The 15,162-nt window shown below is 42.0% G+C and overlaps 1 protein-coding gene across 1 annotated transcript in view; it reads right to left on the bottom strand.

Moving 5' to 3' along the window:
- Window positions 1-15,162, bottom strand: part of LOC133765287 (rho GTPase-activating protein 20-like) — an 81,461-nt gene that overhangs the window by 39,031 nt on the left and 27,268 nt on the right. The window contains exons 3-4 of the mRNA XM_062198901.1: window positions 5,042-5,083; window positions 3,779-3,863 (exon numbers count right to left, since the gene is read on the bottom strand). Coding sequence (XP_062054885.1) covers window positions 3,779-3,863; window positions 5,042-5,083 — 127 coding nt within the window. The remainder of the gene's footprint in view (window positions 1-3,778; window positions 3,864-5,041; window positions 5,084-15,162) is intronic.

The raw sequence follows: 15,162 nt of genomic DNA, 5'->3' as shown, positions 1-15,162 counted from the left end.
ATGCAGTGGGGAGCCTTAACAACAGAATCGGTGAAGAAGAAAGAATATGGGCCGGCGCCGCAGCTCAATAGGCTAATCCTCTGCCTGTGGCGCCGGCACACCGGGTTCCAGTCCCGGTCAGGGCACTGGATTCTGTCCCGGTTGCCCCTCTTCCAGGCCAGCTCTCTGCTGCGGCCCGGGAGTGCAGTAGAGGATGGCCCAAGTGCTTGGGCCCTACACCCCAAGGGAGACCAGGAGAAGCATCTGGCTCCAGCCTTCAGATCAGCGCGGTGCGCCGGCTGCAGCACGCCGGCCACAGCGGCCATTGGAGAGTGAACCAACAGCAAAGGAAGACCTTCCTCTCTGTCTCTCTCTCTCACTGCCCACTCTGCCTGTAGAAAAAAAAAAGAAGAAGAAGAAGAAAGAATATAAGACTTGGAAGACAAAGCACAGGAAAGTATACAGTGAAACCAAAGACAAGAAGAGGAAATTAGAAACCTAAAAGACACTGTTGGAAATCTACAAGATATTATAAAATGGGCCCAACATACAGGATCTAGAAGTTCCTGAAGGCATGGAAAGAGAGAAAAGATTAGAAGGCCTTTTTAATGAAATAATAATGGAAAACTTCCCTAATTTGGAGAAAAAAAGGGACATCCAAGTACAGGAAGCACACGAAACTCCTAACAGACATAACCAGAAAATATCCTCATCATGCCACAGTGTAATCAAACTCACCACAGTAAAACAGAAAGAGAAGATTCTAAAATGTGCATGTGAGAAATGCCACAGTACTTTTAGAGGATCTCCAGTTAGACTCACAGCAGACTTCTCATCAGAAACCCTACAAGCTAGGAGAGAATGGCCAGATATAGTCCCAGGCTTAAAAGAAAAAAAAAATGTCATACAACAATATTATACTTGCAGAGATCTCATTTATGAACGAAGGTGAAATAAAGACCTTCCATAACAAACAGAAATTCAAAGAATTTATTACCACCCATCCAGCCCTACAAAAGATGCTTAAGGATGTGTTGCACACAGAAACATGGTCATCACTACAAAAGAAGGTAAAGGAACAAAATCCCTCAGTAAAAGTTCAAAGGAAATTCAACGTAAAAAACAGGAATATTTTTGGGAAAATGGCAGGGCAAAGTAGTTACTTATTAATACTCATCTTGATGTAAATGCCTTCAAATCCCCCGTTAAAAGACACAGACTGGCTGAATGGATTAACAAACAAAACCCATCTATTTGCTGCCTACAAGGAGGAAAAAATGTTTGCAGGCACTGTGAAATTTCCCCAAATTTGACAAAAATAAAAAGTTACAAATTAGCGGCTGGTGCTGTGGCATAGCAGGTAAGATATGCCGGCATCCCATATGGGTGCCAGTTCAGGTCCTGGCTGCTCCACTTCCCATCCAGCTCTCTGCTGTGGCCTGGGAAAGCAGTAGAAGATGGCCCAACTCCTTGGGCCACTGCACCAGCGTGGGAGACCCGGAGGAAGCTCCTGGCTTCGGATCGGAAGCCATTGCGGCCATCTGGGGAGTGAACCAGTGGATGGAAGACCTCTCTCTGAGCCTCTTCTTCTCCCTCTGTGTAACTCTTTCTAGTAAATAAATAAATCTTTTTAAAAAGTTACAAATTAAAGGAACTCAGAAAATATCAAACAAAATAGATTCAAAGAAAACCATGTTTTGGCACATTGTGGTCATATTACTGTAAGTCAGAGAAGGAGCACAGATCCTGAAAACAGGGACACAAAAACAGGCAAATAAGACAGTCACCACGGACCACTCAAGCTATCAGAAAGTATCATGATCAGAACACAGTGGAACACCTGCAAGACGTAGAGAGAGAATTATTAGCTAGGATATTCTTTCCAGGTTCAGCAAAAGAACCTTTCAAGAGTGATGCTGAGGGGCCTGCACTGTGGTGCAGTGGGTGAACGCCCTGGCCTGAAGTGCTGGCATCCCATATGGGTACCAGTTCAAGACCTGGCTGCTCCACTTCCAGTCCAGCTCTCTGCTGTGGCCTGGGAAAGCAGTGAGATGGCCCAAGTCCCTAGGCCCCTGCACCTGTGTGGGAGACATGGAAAAAGCTCCTTGCTCCTGGCTTCTGGCCATTGCAGTCAACTGGTGAGTGAACCATCGGATGAAAGACCTCTCTCTCTCTCTCTCTCTCTCTCTCTGCATCTCCTCTCTCTGTGTAAGTCTGATTTTCAAATAAATAAATAAATCTTTTTTTTAAAAAAAAAAGGTGAGGCTGAAATCTACACATTTTTGGATGAAAGCAAATTAGAAAATTGGTTGGCACCAAACTTTACTACAGGAAATGGCAAGTTTCTGTAAGATAAAATCAAGATAAAATTAGAGAAAACTCAGATTTTCAAGTGTGAATGAACAGCATTAGGTATGGTTATTTTATGAAAACCATACATAAATGAAATTGATTTTGAAAAATTCCAGGATGAGCAACCATTTGCCACAACTAAAACCAAAGCAGGTTGAGACAGGGTGCTCCTCCCTACAGGAGAACTCCATTCTCAACTTCTTCAAGCAATTCCTCTGGTTATGGAAAACAGCTCATAAAAGATGCCTGGCTCTGATTAGCTGCTGGGAAATGGCTGTGTTGGACTAGGCTTTTTCCACTGCAAATACTATGTTTTGTGATCTGAAGCTGCTGTAAAGAAAAAAGTCAAATAGCATATCAGTGTTATCATGGTCACCGTTATGAAGATCTGGGCTAGTGTGTCATAATTTTAGAAATCAAATGTGATCCAACTGAAGCTATTCTTCCCTGCAACATACAAAAATGAGAAAGACACACACCGATCTCTCCAAAGGTTCACCCCTTCAAGTTTAATTCAATCCTGACAGACTTTGGTATGGGACATATCCAGCTCAATGCAATACCTAACTCAGAGAGTGGATTCTGTTCCACAAAGGGAGCATTACTAGAGCAAACAATCAATTGGAACATGAAATGAACAATAGATGACAATATTATTTATACCAATGTTCAATTTCCAGGTGAGGACTGTATGGTGTTTATCTAAGACTATATCTTGATCTTGGGAATACACAGGTATTCGAAGATAAAGGCATGCAGCATATGTAACTGCCTTCAGAAAGCAGCATATCCAGACACATATCAAGAGAGAGACAGAGAAAATAAATTATGGAACAAAAATAGGACAAGATGTTATCAAATCAGCACATTTGGATGCGATATTCCTATCACTCTTTCACACATTTCAGGGTTTTAAAATTCCTTCCAAATAAATAAAAATATTTTAACATGAAATAAATATTGAAAAACTGGGAACAAACAAAATCACTGTTTGAAAGTAGTGACAAATGAAGAGAAATATTTAACTCCCAGAATACTGGCTTAGGAAAAACACTTTATGAAAACATGAAACTTAGTGGATATTTAACAGGAAATATTCTTTCTAAGCATAAGCATTGAGTTATCATGGATTCCCAATGCTTCAAATAACCTAACATTTACTTTTTATGTACACAAAAAAATTACATGTGTAGGTGAAGATATATTTCTCCATGTTCCCTTCTCACTCTCCCATCTCTCTCTGTCACTCCAATCTCACTCTCTCCTCCCTCTTCTTCTCATCCCCTCCTCTCTCCTCTCCTCTGTTCCACTATATTGTTCCTCTTCCCATACTTCTTGATCTCTATCTGTTTCTCTACCTAAAACCTCTATCCCCATTGTCTCTACCTCTCTTTCAGTCAAAGTCAGGAAACTGCAATTTAAAATGTTGCGTCCGAAACACACTTACATAAGGAATGTTGCCAACGGTGTCACATTCTATCTGCAGAAGTGTGGTCTGCTTTTGATCTTTCTCTTTCGACTCAGCTGTACACCTAATCAAAATCATTAAGAAACAAAAATTAATGAATTAGCTAATGTTTCTCTTCAAATCAATTCATGTGGCAAAAAATTTCTATATATTTCTCATCATTTATATGTACATATATATATATATACACACACGAAACTCTTGTTTGAGCTAGCTAATACATATACTGATACAGAGACATACATATATGTATTTCTGTGCACAGATATCTATAGCATACTTACAGGATATAAATATTTATATTTATCTATAAATAACTTTTGTATTATTTATATTTAGATTTGTAGAACTTCTCAGCAGGGTCAAAAGATGAGGAGTGGCATCGCTGTGGCATACGAGGTAACATCACTGCCTGTGGCACCGGCATCCCACAGGGGCACCGGTACCAGTCCCAGCTGCTCCTCTTCCAATCCAGCTCCTGGCTATGGCCTGGAAAAGCAGTAGAAGATGGCCCAAGGCCTGGGCCCCTGTAGCTCCACAGTAGACCAGGAAAATGCTCCTGGCTCCTAGCTTCAGATCAGCCCAGCTCCAGCCATTGTGGCCACTTGGGGAGTGAACCAGTGGATGGAAGAGCTTACCCTCCACCTTTCCTTCTTTCTGTAACTCTACCTCTCAAACAGATAAATAAATAAATATTTAAAAAGCCAAAACAAGAACAACAACAAAACCAGATGAGTAGGAAAATAATTCTGGGAAAGACGGCATGGCCTGGAAAATAACAGGGAGTGTCTTGATGTGTGGTTTGGGCAGCAGATCCACCCCTCAAAGTTTTCCTATCTGGACCGCCTTCATGGCTTCAAGTGTAGGAAGCAACAGGTGCTTTCAGACTCACTCAGTAGAGCACTGAGTAGATCCACTCAGCTACTGAGTAGCTCAGTACTAGTTACATTTATAGACATTTAATACATATTGGGAATATTGTCAGCTCTGATCCATAGGCTGTTCGGAGGGAAAGATGAAAGGTACATCTTGAACTTCTTCAACAGTGAATAGAACATTCATGTGAATGAGGGAACACGACTTACAGCACATGTAGAGGAACCAAGGATTGCAAGATCATCTAAGAGTATTTTTAAGTGGGAAGAGCATTTTTAAGTGGGAATCATGTAGGGGCACTGCTCGCAGAGATTTATGCCTCCTATCACAAACTAAAGATTCAAAACGTGTATGCTAGAGAAATACCTGTCCAGCAAGCGTTCCCATTTTTTCTTAAAGGTCCTGGAGCTGCAAGCAGAGAAGTCAGAGAAAATAGTAAGATACATAAAAGACTAATTCCATCTGATTAAAACTACCATTGCAGATAAACACACCAGCAGGCAATTGCAATTGTGGGTGACGGGGACTCAGGTGTAAGTAGTGCCCTCTCATACAAGGGCTCTGGGTGGAGTCTGCTCTTGTACAGCAACGTTACAGTGATGGGAAAGAGTTCTTAAAGGGAAGGAGAAGCTGACTTGAAATGAAACCCTGGATTGCAGCTATGGGATGCTAACTCAGTGATCACAGGAGTCACTGAACTGACATGAGTCTCAGTATTCACCATCGAAAGTGGAGGTCATTAAACCTCAGAGTGCTCTTGTAGCTTGAAGTGCTATTCAAATGGAAAACGCATTATGATCAGATTAGGTCATACTGAAGAGATTGGGCATGTGAATGAATGCTCTGGGCTCACTTTAGGGGGGAAATCCATACCACTGTACTTCACAGAGGCTGCAGAATTGTCAGATGTCAAATAAATACCTAGAAAATAATGTTAGTGCTATGATGTGCTGAAGGATGTCAAAGCACCTAGTGGTTGGTGACTAATGTTTTATATCCTTTCTACTACATCATTAATGTATTTGAAATCCAAAATGAAAAAGATCTGCAGTCTCAAACATACATGGGCTTATAATTTACTAGCATTCAAAACAGCTGGGGAGTGATTAACTACATGGAAAATAAAACTGACCATTTATATGACTGGGTCCTGTACCGGCAGCATCTGTAATACCTTGTTCATGAATATTTTCATTATCCCAAGGGCAAACCCTGCTCTCTAGTAAGCAGCCACGCCCTATTCTCCACCACCCCCAGATCCTACACCACATCATAACTATCCATTCATCAGGTCATGAACATGTGACTTGTTGCTAACTTTTGGCTCTAATGAACAACACTGCTAGGAACATTTGTGCCCAAAAGTCACAGTTAGGAACAAACATAGAGTGTATGTATGTTTACACTTTTCTTGGACCTATATTCCAGAGTGGAATTGCTCAGTCCTGTGGTCATCCTACATTGAACTCATGGAAGCAACAGGTTTTTCTGCAGGGGCTGCCACATTTCCTATTTCTACCAACAAGAGCTCCTCCACGCTGCATTTCTATGCCTTCTCAGGACATGCTTCCACAGAAAAGTGGACATTTCCTTGGCTTTCCACCTTCATATGGACTTGACCACCACTGGTTACTTATGCCAATTTGCATAAGAGTGATAACAGCCAACAGCAAATGTACTCAGTGCAGGGCATTGTTGTAAATGTGTTGTATGTGTTTACATAGCTTCACAGCCAATATAGCCTATGTCCACCTCATGCCCACACTTCTCCCTCATTGAAAAAACTGTCTAGTGGAACTCCTCATCAAAGGCACCACATATGCCCAAATAGGCAGCTTCCTTTCACCTGCAAGATTAAGAAAACATTAAGCAATAGAATCTGAGAACCTAGGGAGAAAATTTGTCACGGCAAAAAGACATGCAGACAGTGGTACAAGCATGTTTTTCTTCTCAGTAATATTTGCAAGCAGTTCCATCACAGAACTGAGTTAATTAACAGTTTGGATATATCTTCATTGTATCAACTTCAATAATAACCTGACAGACCTGGAGGGAGTGAGGAGAGGAGGAGAGCAAAAAAGAGCACTAAGCGCCTGGGATGAACTATGTGAAAAACACACAGGACATACGGTTTGTGCCTGTTCAGAGAAGCAGGCAGGGGTTGCAAGGTACCTGTGTACACAAAAACATAGACACAAGATGTCTAGGAAATGGAGCCCCGTCTCCTTTCCTCATACTAGCCTCAAAATGGGCCTTGGAAAACTCACCCACATCCCATAAATCAAATCTTTGTTTCAGGTGGCCGTATCACTGAAGACACCAAATAGCAATTCTAGCAACCCAGGATATAATTTAATTTGTATAATCAAGTAGTATTTCTTTAGGGCATTACTTTGGGAGAATAAAAGGACTTTTTCAAGCTGAATTGATCTACTCTACTAGTTGAAACACACAAAAGCCTAGACCTACAGGCTGGAGGATATTGGAGAGGGGCCCCAGAGCCTTGCTCTCTCAAATCTATTTTTATTAATCCAAAATACCCACTCCCCAAGTAGCTCATGGAGCCCTTGGAAAACCATTGCTCCAGACCAAAGCAAATCATTCCAACAGTTCCCATTATTTCATTCTCTCCACACATATTGGCACATCAAAACCTCTTGGGGAAAATATGTGTCATACAAGTGCCATGGCTGGAAGTCAAAGCGTGAGGCAGCGGATTATTACAGGGTCAAATTAAAATGCTTCCCACCCCTCCCCCCCCCCAAAAAAAAAACAAACAAGTTTGGAAGAAAATTTAGGTGCATTTCTCTATCTTTGTTAGAAAAGGCAATAAGGATTATATCCTTCCATATCAAAGTAAAATTACAAGACTCAGCAGTGATACTTACAAGAACTTGGCCCTCATCAAGGAGAGAGGCGCCTTTCTCTGAAGGGAGGAAGGAACCTCCACTGTGATACGGCCTTGACTAAACAAGTTCAGAGTCGGTGAACTCAAGGGGCTTCCATAGCCTAGACAGCTCATATCAAGAGTCTCGGGTGATTGCTGACATCACAAATAAGAGCGCCAATTGTTAAATCAACAACAGGAGTCACTGGGTACATGCTCCCCACGTAGGATCTCTGTCCTTAATGTGTTTTACTATGAAATGTAAAAACACTACTAGTCGAACAGTACCCTATACCTTGTGCGGTTGTATGAGTGCAGCCTGTTGAAATCCTTGCTTAGTATATACTAAGTTGATCTTCAGTATATGAAGGCAATTGAAAATGAAACTCAATAAAGGGCGGGATGGGAGAGGGAGAGGAAGAGGGGAGGGCCACGGGAGGGAGGGAGGTTTGGGGGGGAAGCCACAACAATACAAAAGTTGCATTTTGTAAATTCACATTTATTAAATAAAAAAAAAAGTGAAAAAAAACCAAGAACTTGGCCCTGTAATTTATCATTGGCCAGCCAATATTCAGGCACCTGGAGGCACTGGTATCACCTTCCTAAACAATGCATTTGGAAATCCATATTTCATTGACAGGGATTACATATTTGTAGTAATTATTTTTGCTGTACCCAAAAAGATCATCAAGCAAGATTTTTTTTTTTCTTAAATGTAATGCAAGCACATCTTCTCCTGAGCAAACCCCAATTCTCCATGTTCCATAACCAAGAACACCTCACATCCATCTATTCCCTCTCAGTGCACAGCACGGTCAAGAGTCAGGTGGTCCTTGACAAAAGCATGTGCTCAGTGAAGGCTGGCCCACAAGGGGCCCACACACACAAGACTAATGGCAGCCAGTGGCAACAGATGGATTGGTCTCTTTCTGAATGCTGACTATGGACTTGAGGCCATACTCTATATTTTAAAGGTGTTACATTTTAAGAGAATCACTCATTCTCTGGTCATGCACATCTGATTGACTTCAACAGAGTGTCTGAGGGGTTGAACAAAGATTAAATCATGGATGAATTATTTATAAAATTTTCTTCTTCACAGAGATAGACTATACATAATCTCGGAATAACCTTAGTTTCAGATATTACAAATACATTTGAATCTTAATTCTTATACGAATTTTGCATCTTGAAAGCTGGGATGGTGAATGTCTGGTCCCTGGGCTGTACAAAGCCTGTGAAGTCATTGAGGCTGGCACTGCCAAGGCAACTAACTGCAAGCTGGATTCAAAATTCAATAAATCATAGCAGGCTAAATTTTTAAGTTGACGATTTTCTCCAGCCCGTGAAAGATGCTATAATTATTCAAATTGATCCTGGCCGGGGGGGGGGGGGGGGGGGAAGGGACCCTCTCCACTCCTTCTCTAAAGATAGCTTATTTCAAATTTCCTTTTTTTTTTTTTTTACAGGCAGAGTTAGACAGTGAGTGAGTGAGAGAGAGAGAGAGAGAGAGAGAGAGAGAAAGGTCTTCCTTCTGTTGGTTCACCCCCCAAATGGCCGCTATTGCCAGTGTGCTGCCAATCTGAGCCAGGAGCTAGGTGCTTCTTCCTGGTCTCCCATGCGGGTGCAGGGCCCAAGCACCCGGGCCATCCTCTGGTGTCTATCTCCAACCGGCACACCAAATCTGCCTCCTGTACCTTTTGCTTTCACTGTCCCTCCCAAGTTGGGGTCCTTGGTATCGGTGATCTGGGTTATCATCTCCAGGACATAGTCTCCCTCCTATATTGTTGCCAGCTCTCCAATCCATTATCTCCCAGCAGCCACAATAATATACTACAATATTTACCTGATATGGTCATTTCCACAAGGAAACCCCTTCAAAAGAATTCCTCAACCCCTTACTGGGATCTGTCAAGATCCTCTGTGACCAGAACCCTGAGCACTTATTCAGTCTCACCTCTGACCTGGTCAATTACAATGAGCTCCAGAAACATCAGCCTTGCTAAAGCCCTGCTCCCAAAGGGTCAAGCTGCATACACGATGGCCTGCAGTCCCCTCAGCCAGGCAAATTGGGACACCCAGTCTAGAACAGGTGGCTGCTTCTCACACCAGAGGAATGGTTTCAATGTTGCATCTCACATAGGCACCCTAGTGGGACTCTGACACTCTCCACGTGGCACTGTTTATTTCCTACTATCAGATGCATATTATTACAATCTTCAATTGTCTCTTTCTTAGTTTTATCATCTCTAGGCAAGTCTCAAGAAAGAAGAATCCTGGGACCAGCACTGTGGCGTAGCAGGTAGAGCCACTGCTGCAGTGCCAGCATGCCATGTGGGTGCCAGTTCAAGTCCCGGCTGCTCAACATCCAATACAGCTCTCTGGTATGGCCTGGGAAAGCATTAGAAGATGGCCCAAGTCCTTGGGTACCTGTACCCTTGTGGAAGATCTGGAAGAAGCTCCTGGATCCTGGATCCTGACTTCAAACTGGCACAGCTTTGGCGTTTGCTGCCATCTGGAGAGTGAACCAGCGGATGGAAGACTTTCTCTGTCTCTGTCTCTCCCCCTCCCCCTTCTCTTTCTCTCACTGCCTCTACCTCTCTCTAACTCTTCCTTTAAAATAAATAAATAAATGTTCAAAAAAAAAAAAAAGAGAGAGAGAGAGGAACCCTGTCGCTCCCATTCTTGATTGCACTGTCTACAGGGGCACAATACAGAATAAAACTTCCACGACTACTTGTTTAGTAAGTGACGAATGAAACCACTGGCAAAAACAAAGTAAAAACATGCTACTCGCTGAGAAAGAGTGCATGAAAATGAATTTTGTTAGAGACAATATATTTCACGATGATCAGGATAGCATGCAGCATATGTACCTACTGAATGTTAGAGATTTTCAGTTCATCCTTGAACAAAAAAGCATGATGCTTTGTTTTCTTATTACCCGTTCTTAACTTTATCGGACCGTGCACTAGCAGTCTTTGGACACGTCCCTTTGAAGCACTTGCATTCGCTAAAGTGCCAGCCTCCTGAAAATCACCGTCCCTGCTCAACAGCAAACACAAAAGAGTAGCTAGTCAATGGTCACAGACTAGTTCGATGTCAATCATTAGGAGTGACACATGATAAAACTGTCATCTCAATTCCTCAGACAAGGATCTCCAACTACAGATGCCAATGGGGTTTCAGGTTTTACAGGTCTCATTGAAGAGCAGGTGGCACTGAGAGAGTTGGACAGGGAACACATTCAAGGGAGAACCTAGGGCAAGTATCGTCTTACAGGCGTGCAAAAGAAGACAGCCGCTCAGACCAAGAGGTGTCAGGTAAGTGGAGAACTGAGAGGATAACAAGAAGGGAGCCATCACTCCCATCAAATGCTATGGAAGGTAAGGCAGGTGGTTACTGAGAACTCATCATTGGACTTACTAACATGGAGGTCTTGGTAACCATGGACAACTGCTGGTGGAATGATGGAAGGGGTGTTTTCCAGAAAGTCTGTGGTACACAGAGGGTCCTAAAACAACCCATCCAAAAGCCTCACACCCTAATGATTGCAGCCTATGACTGTGCTATCTGCAAAAAGAGACTGTGAAGACGGGATGAATGTGATGAACCTTCAAATAGGGAGACTACATTCCCTAGTTTAGGAGGTTAGTTTACTAACCCCCAAAGGTCCCCAAATCAGAGATTATCATCTACATTGACTCAGAACATGGCAGAGAAGGGGAAGCCAGAGAGAGTTGAAGGGCAAGGGAGAATGAATCTAACATATGGGCAGGAGCTGCACAAAAACATGAGACTAGATACAGTCAGCTCCCTGGAGCAAATACCAGCCCCCAGGTGACAGCTGGAGGAGGAAGGTACCTCAACTACAAGAAAGGGAATTTAGCCAATGTTCTGAATTAGCTCAGAAGCAGATCCTAGCCCAGAGCAATCTCCCAACACGTGGACCAAGCTTAGAGGACCCTATGAAGTGGACACAGAGAATCCCAAATAAACCTGTGCCCTACAGGTCCGTAACAAGGAATTCCTGTGATTTTCAATCTCTCTGTTTCTGGTCATTGTTGTACCTCTATTGTTTTAACAAAAAGAATGTTGCTTCCTGAGACTAGGTGCCATTGCCATAAGCATCTAAAAATTTGAATGCGGATTTGCAATCAGCAATAAGTGAAGGCTGTAACATGTCTGAATAGCATGAGAAAGAAAAAGCTGAAATTCTGTTGAATACACAGTTAGCATAAATGTGCATACGAAAGATTCTGCTAGTGTGCACTTGGCAGTATTGAGGATCAAAAGTCTGTGAGAGCATTTCAGGCATGGGAAGCCAAGATACTGTGGCAAAAACATAGTCTACATGAACGATCTCTGTGAGACCCCAGCGGAAAAAAGTGGCAATCAAAGAAGAATGTACTTATCTCTAAAGGGAAGAGATAACTTTCACTTTGCTTATGGCCTTGTCCATAAGGGAAAAAACCGCTATAATCCAAAAGTTGTCCTTTTGAAATTTGTATTTATGAAATAAACGTTTTCTATTAAAAAAGCCTCCCATAGCCTAGACAGCTCATTTCAAGAGCCTCGGGTGGTCACTGATGTCATCCATGAGAGTGTTCATTGTTAAATTAACAGCAGAAGTCACTGTGCACTGACTTGCCATGCAGGACCTCTGTCCTCAATGAACTGTATTGAGAGTTAACTGTAAAACCAGTTTTCAAACAGTTTGGGTATGTGTGCGTGTGTGTATGTGTGAAAATTGTTGACATCTTTACTTAATATAGAGTTGGTCTTCTATGTACAAAGTTAACTGAAAATGAATCTTAATGGAGAATAGAACTGGGAAGGGGAGAGTGAGGGGGACGAAGCATGGGAGTGTGGGTGGGAGGACTGATATAGTGAGAATAACTATACTCCTAAAGTTGTACTTATGAAAATTTGTATTCCTTAATAGATAAATTTTAAGAATAAAAAAAGAAAGTACTGAAGATTATTGAAAATTTCAGAGTTTGTTTCTAACTGGCTGTGTATGAAAGGGAGCATATATCATAAAAGAGAACATGTAATCTGGAACAATAATATCAATCTGCCTGGTTTTAGTGCAAGTTCAAGTAAAATATCAAAAGCAATCTTCAACTGTGAAGTTCTCCATACATATCTGCTGCTAATTCATTCTAAGTAAAAGCAACAGGCATGTCTTCTGCCTTTTCAAAGGAAAATTAAATCACATGCCCCTGATATTCTAAAGCAGTTTACATCTCTAAAGAGAGTATTTCCATTCAACTACCACACTGCCCTCTGTAAAGAACACTAAGATGGACACCACAGCTGTCACTCACCAAGCTCTTAAAACATGGTTTCAGAAGAGGGAACACAAGGCAATTTTCAGCCTATCACATGTAAAACAAAATGACACAGCGATTGGTAAAGAAGTCATTGTAACGTGGTCCCCTGTTAGCATGATAATTTACATAATAGGGATACATTGATTCCCACTTAGTAAAATGCTTCCCATCTTTTTTTTTTTTTTTTGGACAGGCAGAGTGGATAGTGAGAGAGAGAGACAGACAGAAAGGTCTTCCTTTTGCCGTTAGTTCACCCTCAATGGCCGCCACGGTAGGCGCGTTGCGGCCAGCACACCACGCTGATCCCAAGGCAGGAGCCAGGTGCTTCTCCTGGTCTCCCATGGGGTGCAGGGCCCAAAGACTTGGGCCATCCTCCACTGCACTCCCTGGCCACAGCAGAGAGCTGGCCTGGAAGAGGGGCAAACGGGACAGAATCCGGTGCCCCAATCGGGACTAGAACCCGGTGTGCCGGCGCCGCTAGACGGAGGATTAGCCTAGTGAGCCGCGGAGCCGGCCCATCTTTTCTAAATTAGTGTTCAAATTGGGAGGTGAGGGGAGAGAAGTGCTAAACAACATGAAATAATACTGGAAACATCCACAAACATTTCTTAACATCAGACAGGCTTAGATATAACTGGTTGAGTTAGGACCATGTACCAATGGGGCTCTGTGCCCTAATAGGTAAAACAGTTAGACTGAGCAGAACATAAAACTCTTTCATAAACAGGACAGCCTCTTTCGAGATCTTTTCAGAGAAAACTCTTTGCCATGAAGCCAAGGAAGTGTCTCCCCTGATAGTACAAAGCCTGCTCTTTTGAGCTCAGTAGCACTAAATCAAAGAACAAAAGTAGCTTCTCATGAAACCAGCACCAAAGTCAGGAATTACTTCCTCTGTTTTAGGGAAAACAGGACAGAACTCTTCCTGGGGCGACCAGTCTGCTTAAATGATCACAAGTAGTATAGGAAAAGGCTACCTTGCGCCGGGGACTGGCGGATGACTTCCGGAAGCTCTGAAAGCATTAGTTTCCATTTGTCACAACCCTTGACTCTGTCTATACTCTTCAACAGAGACTATGAACAAGTCCCTGAAGACTGTGGGTTCCGCAGTAGTCAAGATCACCCAGCATTGTGATGTCAAGGTTCTAAGGCTCATGCCATAACTGACAAACTCTCAAACTGATATATTGGTTTTCTAGATTTTGGAACCATCATTCAATTCTTCAAAATTAAACTGAGATGATGGTTCATTTGCATGCAGTTGTAAGAAACACAGAGAGATTTCAGCAACCTTTCCTCCAGTTTGCCCAAGCGGCAATATATTTCAAAGCTATAGTGCAATATTATTTCTTTGCATATTTTAGTATAACTATATAATATTTTATACAAAAATAATATGTACAACATTAAAATAAATACATGTTTCACTCATTTTCTGTACTTGCAGCAAAACCCCTTATGCTAGGTAATGTGTCAAAGAAAAAGTTTACTTGTCTGACGGTTTTGGAGGTTGAAAGTCCAAGAGCATGGGGCCCCACTGACTCAGCCTCTTTTCCTGGCTTATAGACAACCATCTTCACACTATGTCCTTGCATGGCACAGAAAGAGAGAGAGATAAGGGCTTCAACAGGAGAATTGGGTGGGTGGGGGAAGAACTCTGACCATAGCAGTCTATTTTCATTTCTGTCATTGAACACTGACCTTTCGGCCCTAAATACCAAATGAAGAGATAGTATCAATGTGATGCTGTGTCAATTATAAGGTTATTTTAACATATCACAAACACAAAATTCTTTTATTCAATTTTCCCTCTTAAGTGTTTAAATGGGTGATCTCTCACATCACACATAAGGGTGTTAATTGTGAAATTAACAACAGGAGTCACTGTACATTAACTTCCCATGCAGGACCTCTGTCCTCAAATTGTTGGATTATGAGAGTTAATAGTAAAACTTGTTTGCAAAGATTTACTTCATTTTAATGTATTAAGTGGAGGATGTTATCTATGTCTCATAAGCTATAGTAATGTCTAAGTGCTCACAAAGGATGCACTATTCTTGGGTTCTTCAAAGTTGATTTTCTCAAATATATATATATATATATATACACACACACACATACATATATAAATTAAACCTCAAAAAAAGTAAATGGGTGATGAACTATCTACACAGGAAAGAAGGTTTTGTAGCAACACTGGCAGGAGGGCTGAAACCAAACTATGTAGTTTTTGAACCCCCCTTCAGCATTCGCCACGTATAGGGTGC

Source organism: Lepus europaeus, chromosome 8, assembly GCF_033115175.1.
Source record: "Lepus europaeus isolate LE1 chromosome 8, mLepTim1.pri, whole genome shotgun sequence".
NCBI lineage: Eukaryota > Metazoa > Chordata > Mammalia > Lagomorpha > Leporidae > Lepus > Lepus europaeus.
The sequence above is the reverse complement of the archived record's forward strand: the minus strand, read 5'-3'. Positions and strand labels throughout refer to the sequence as shown.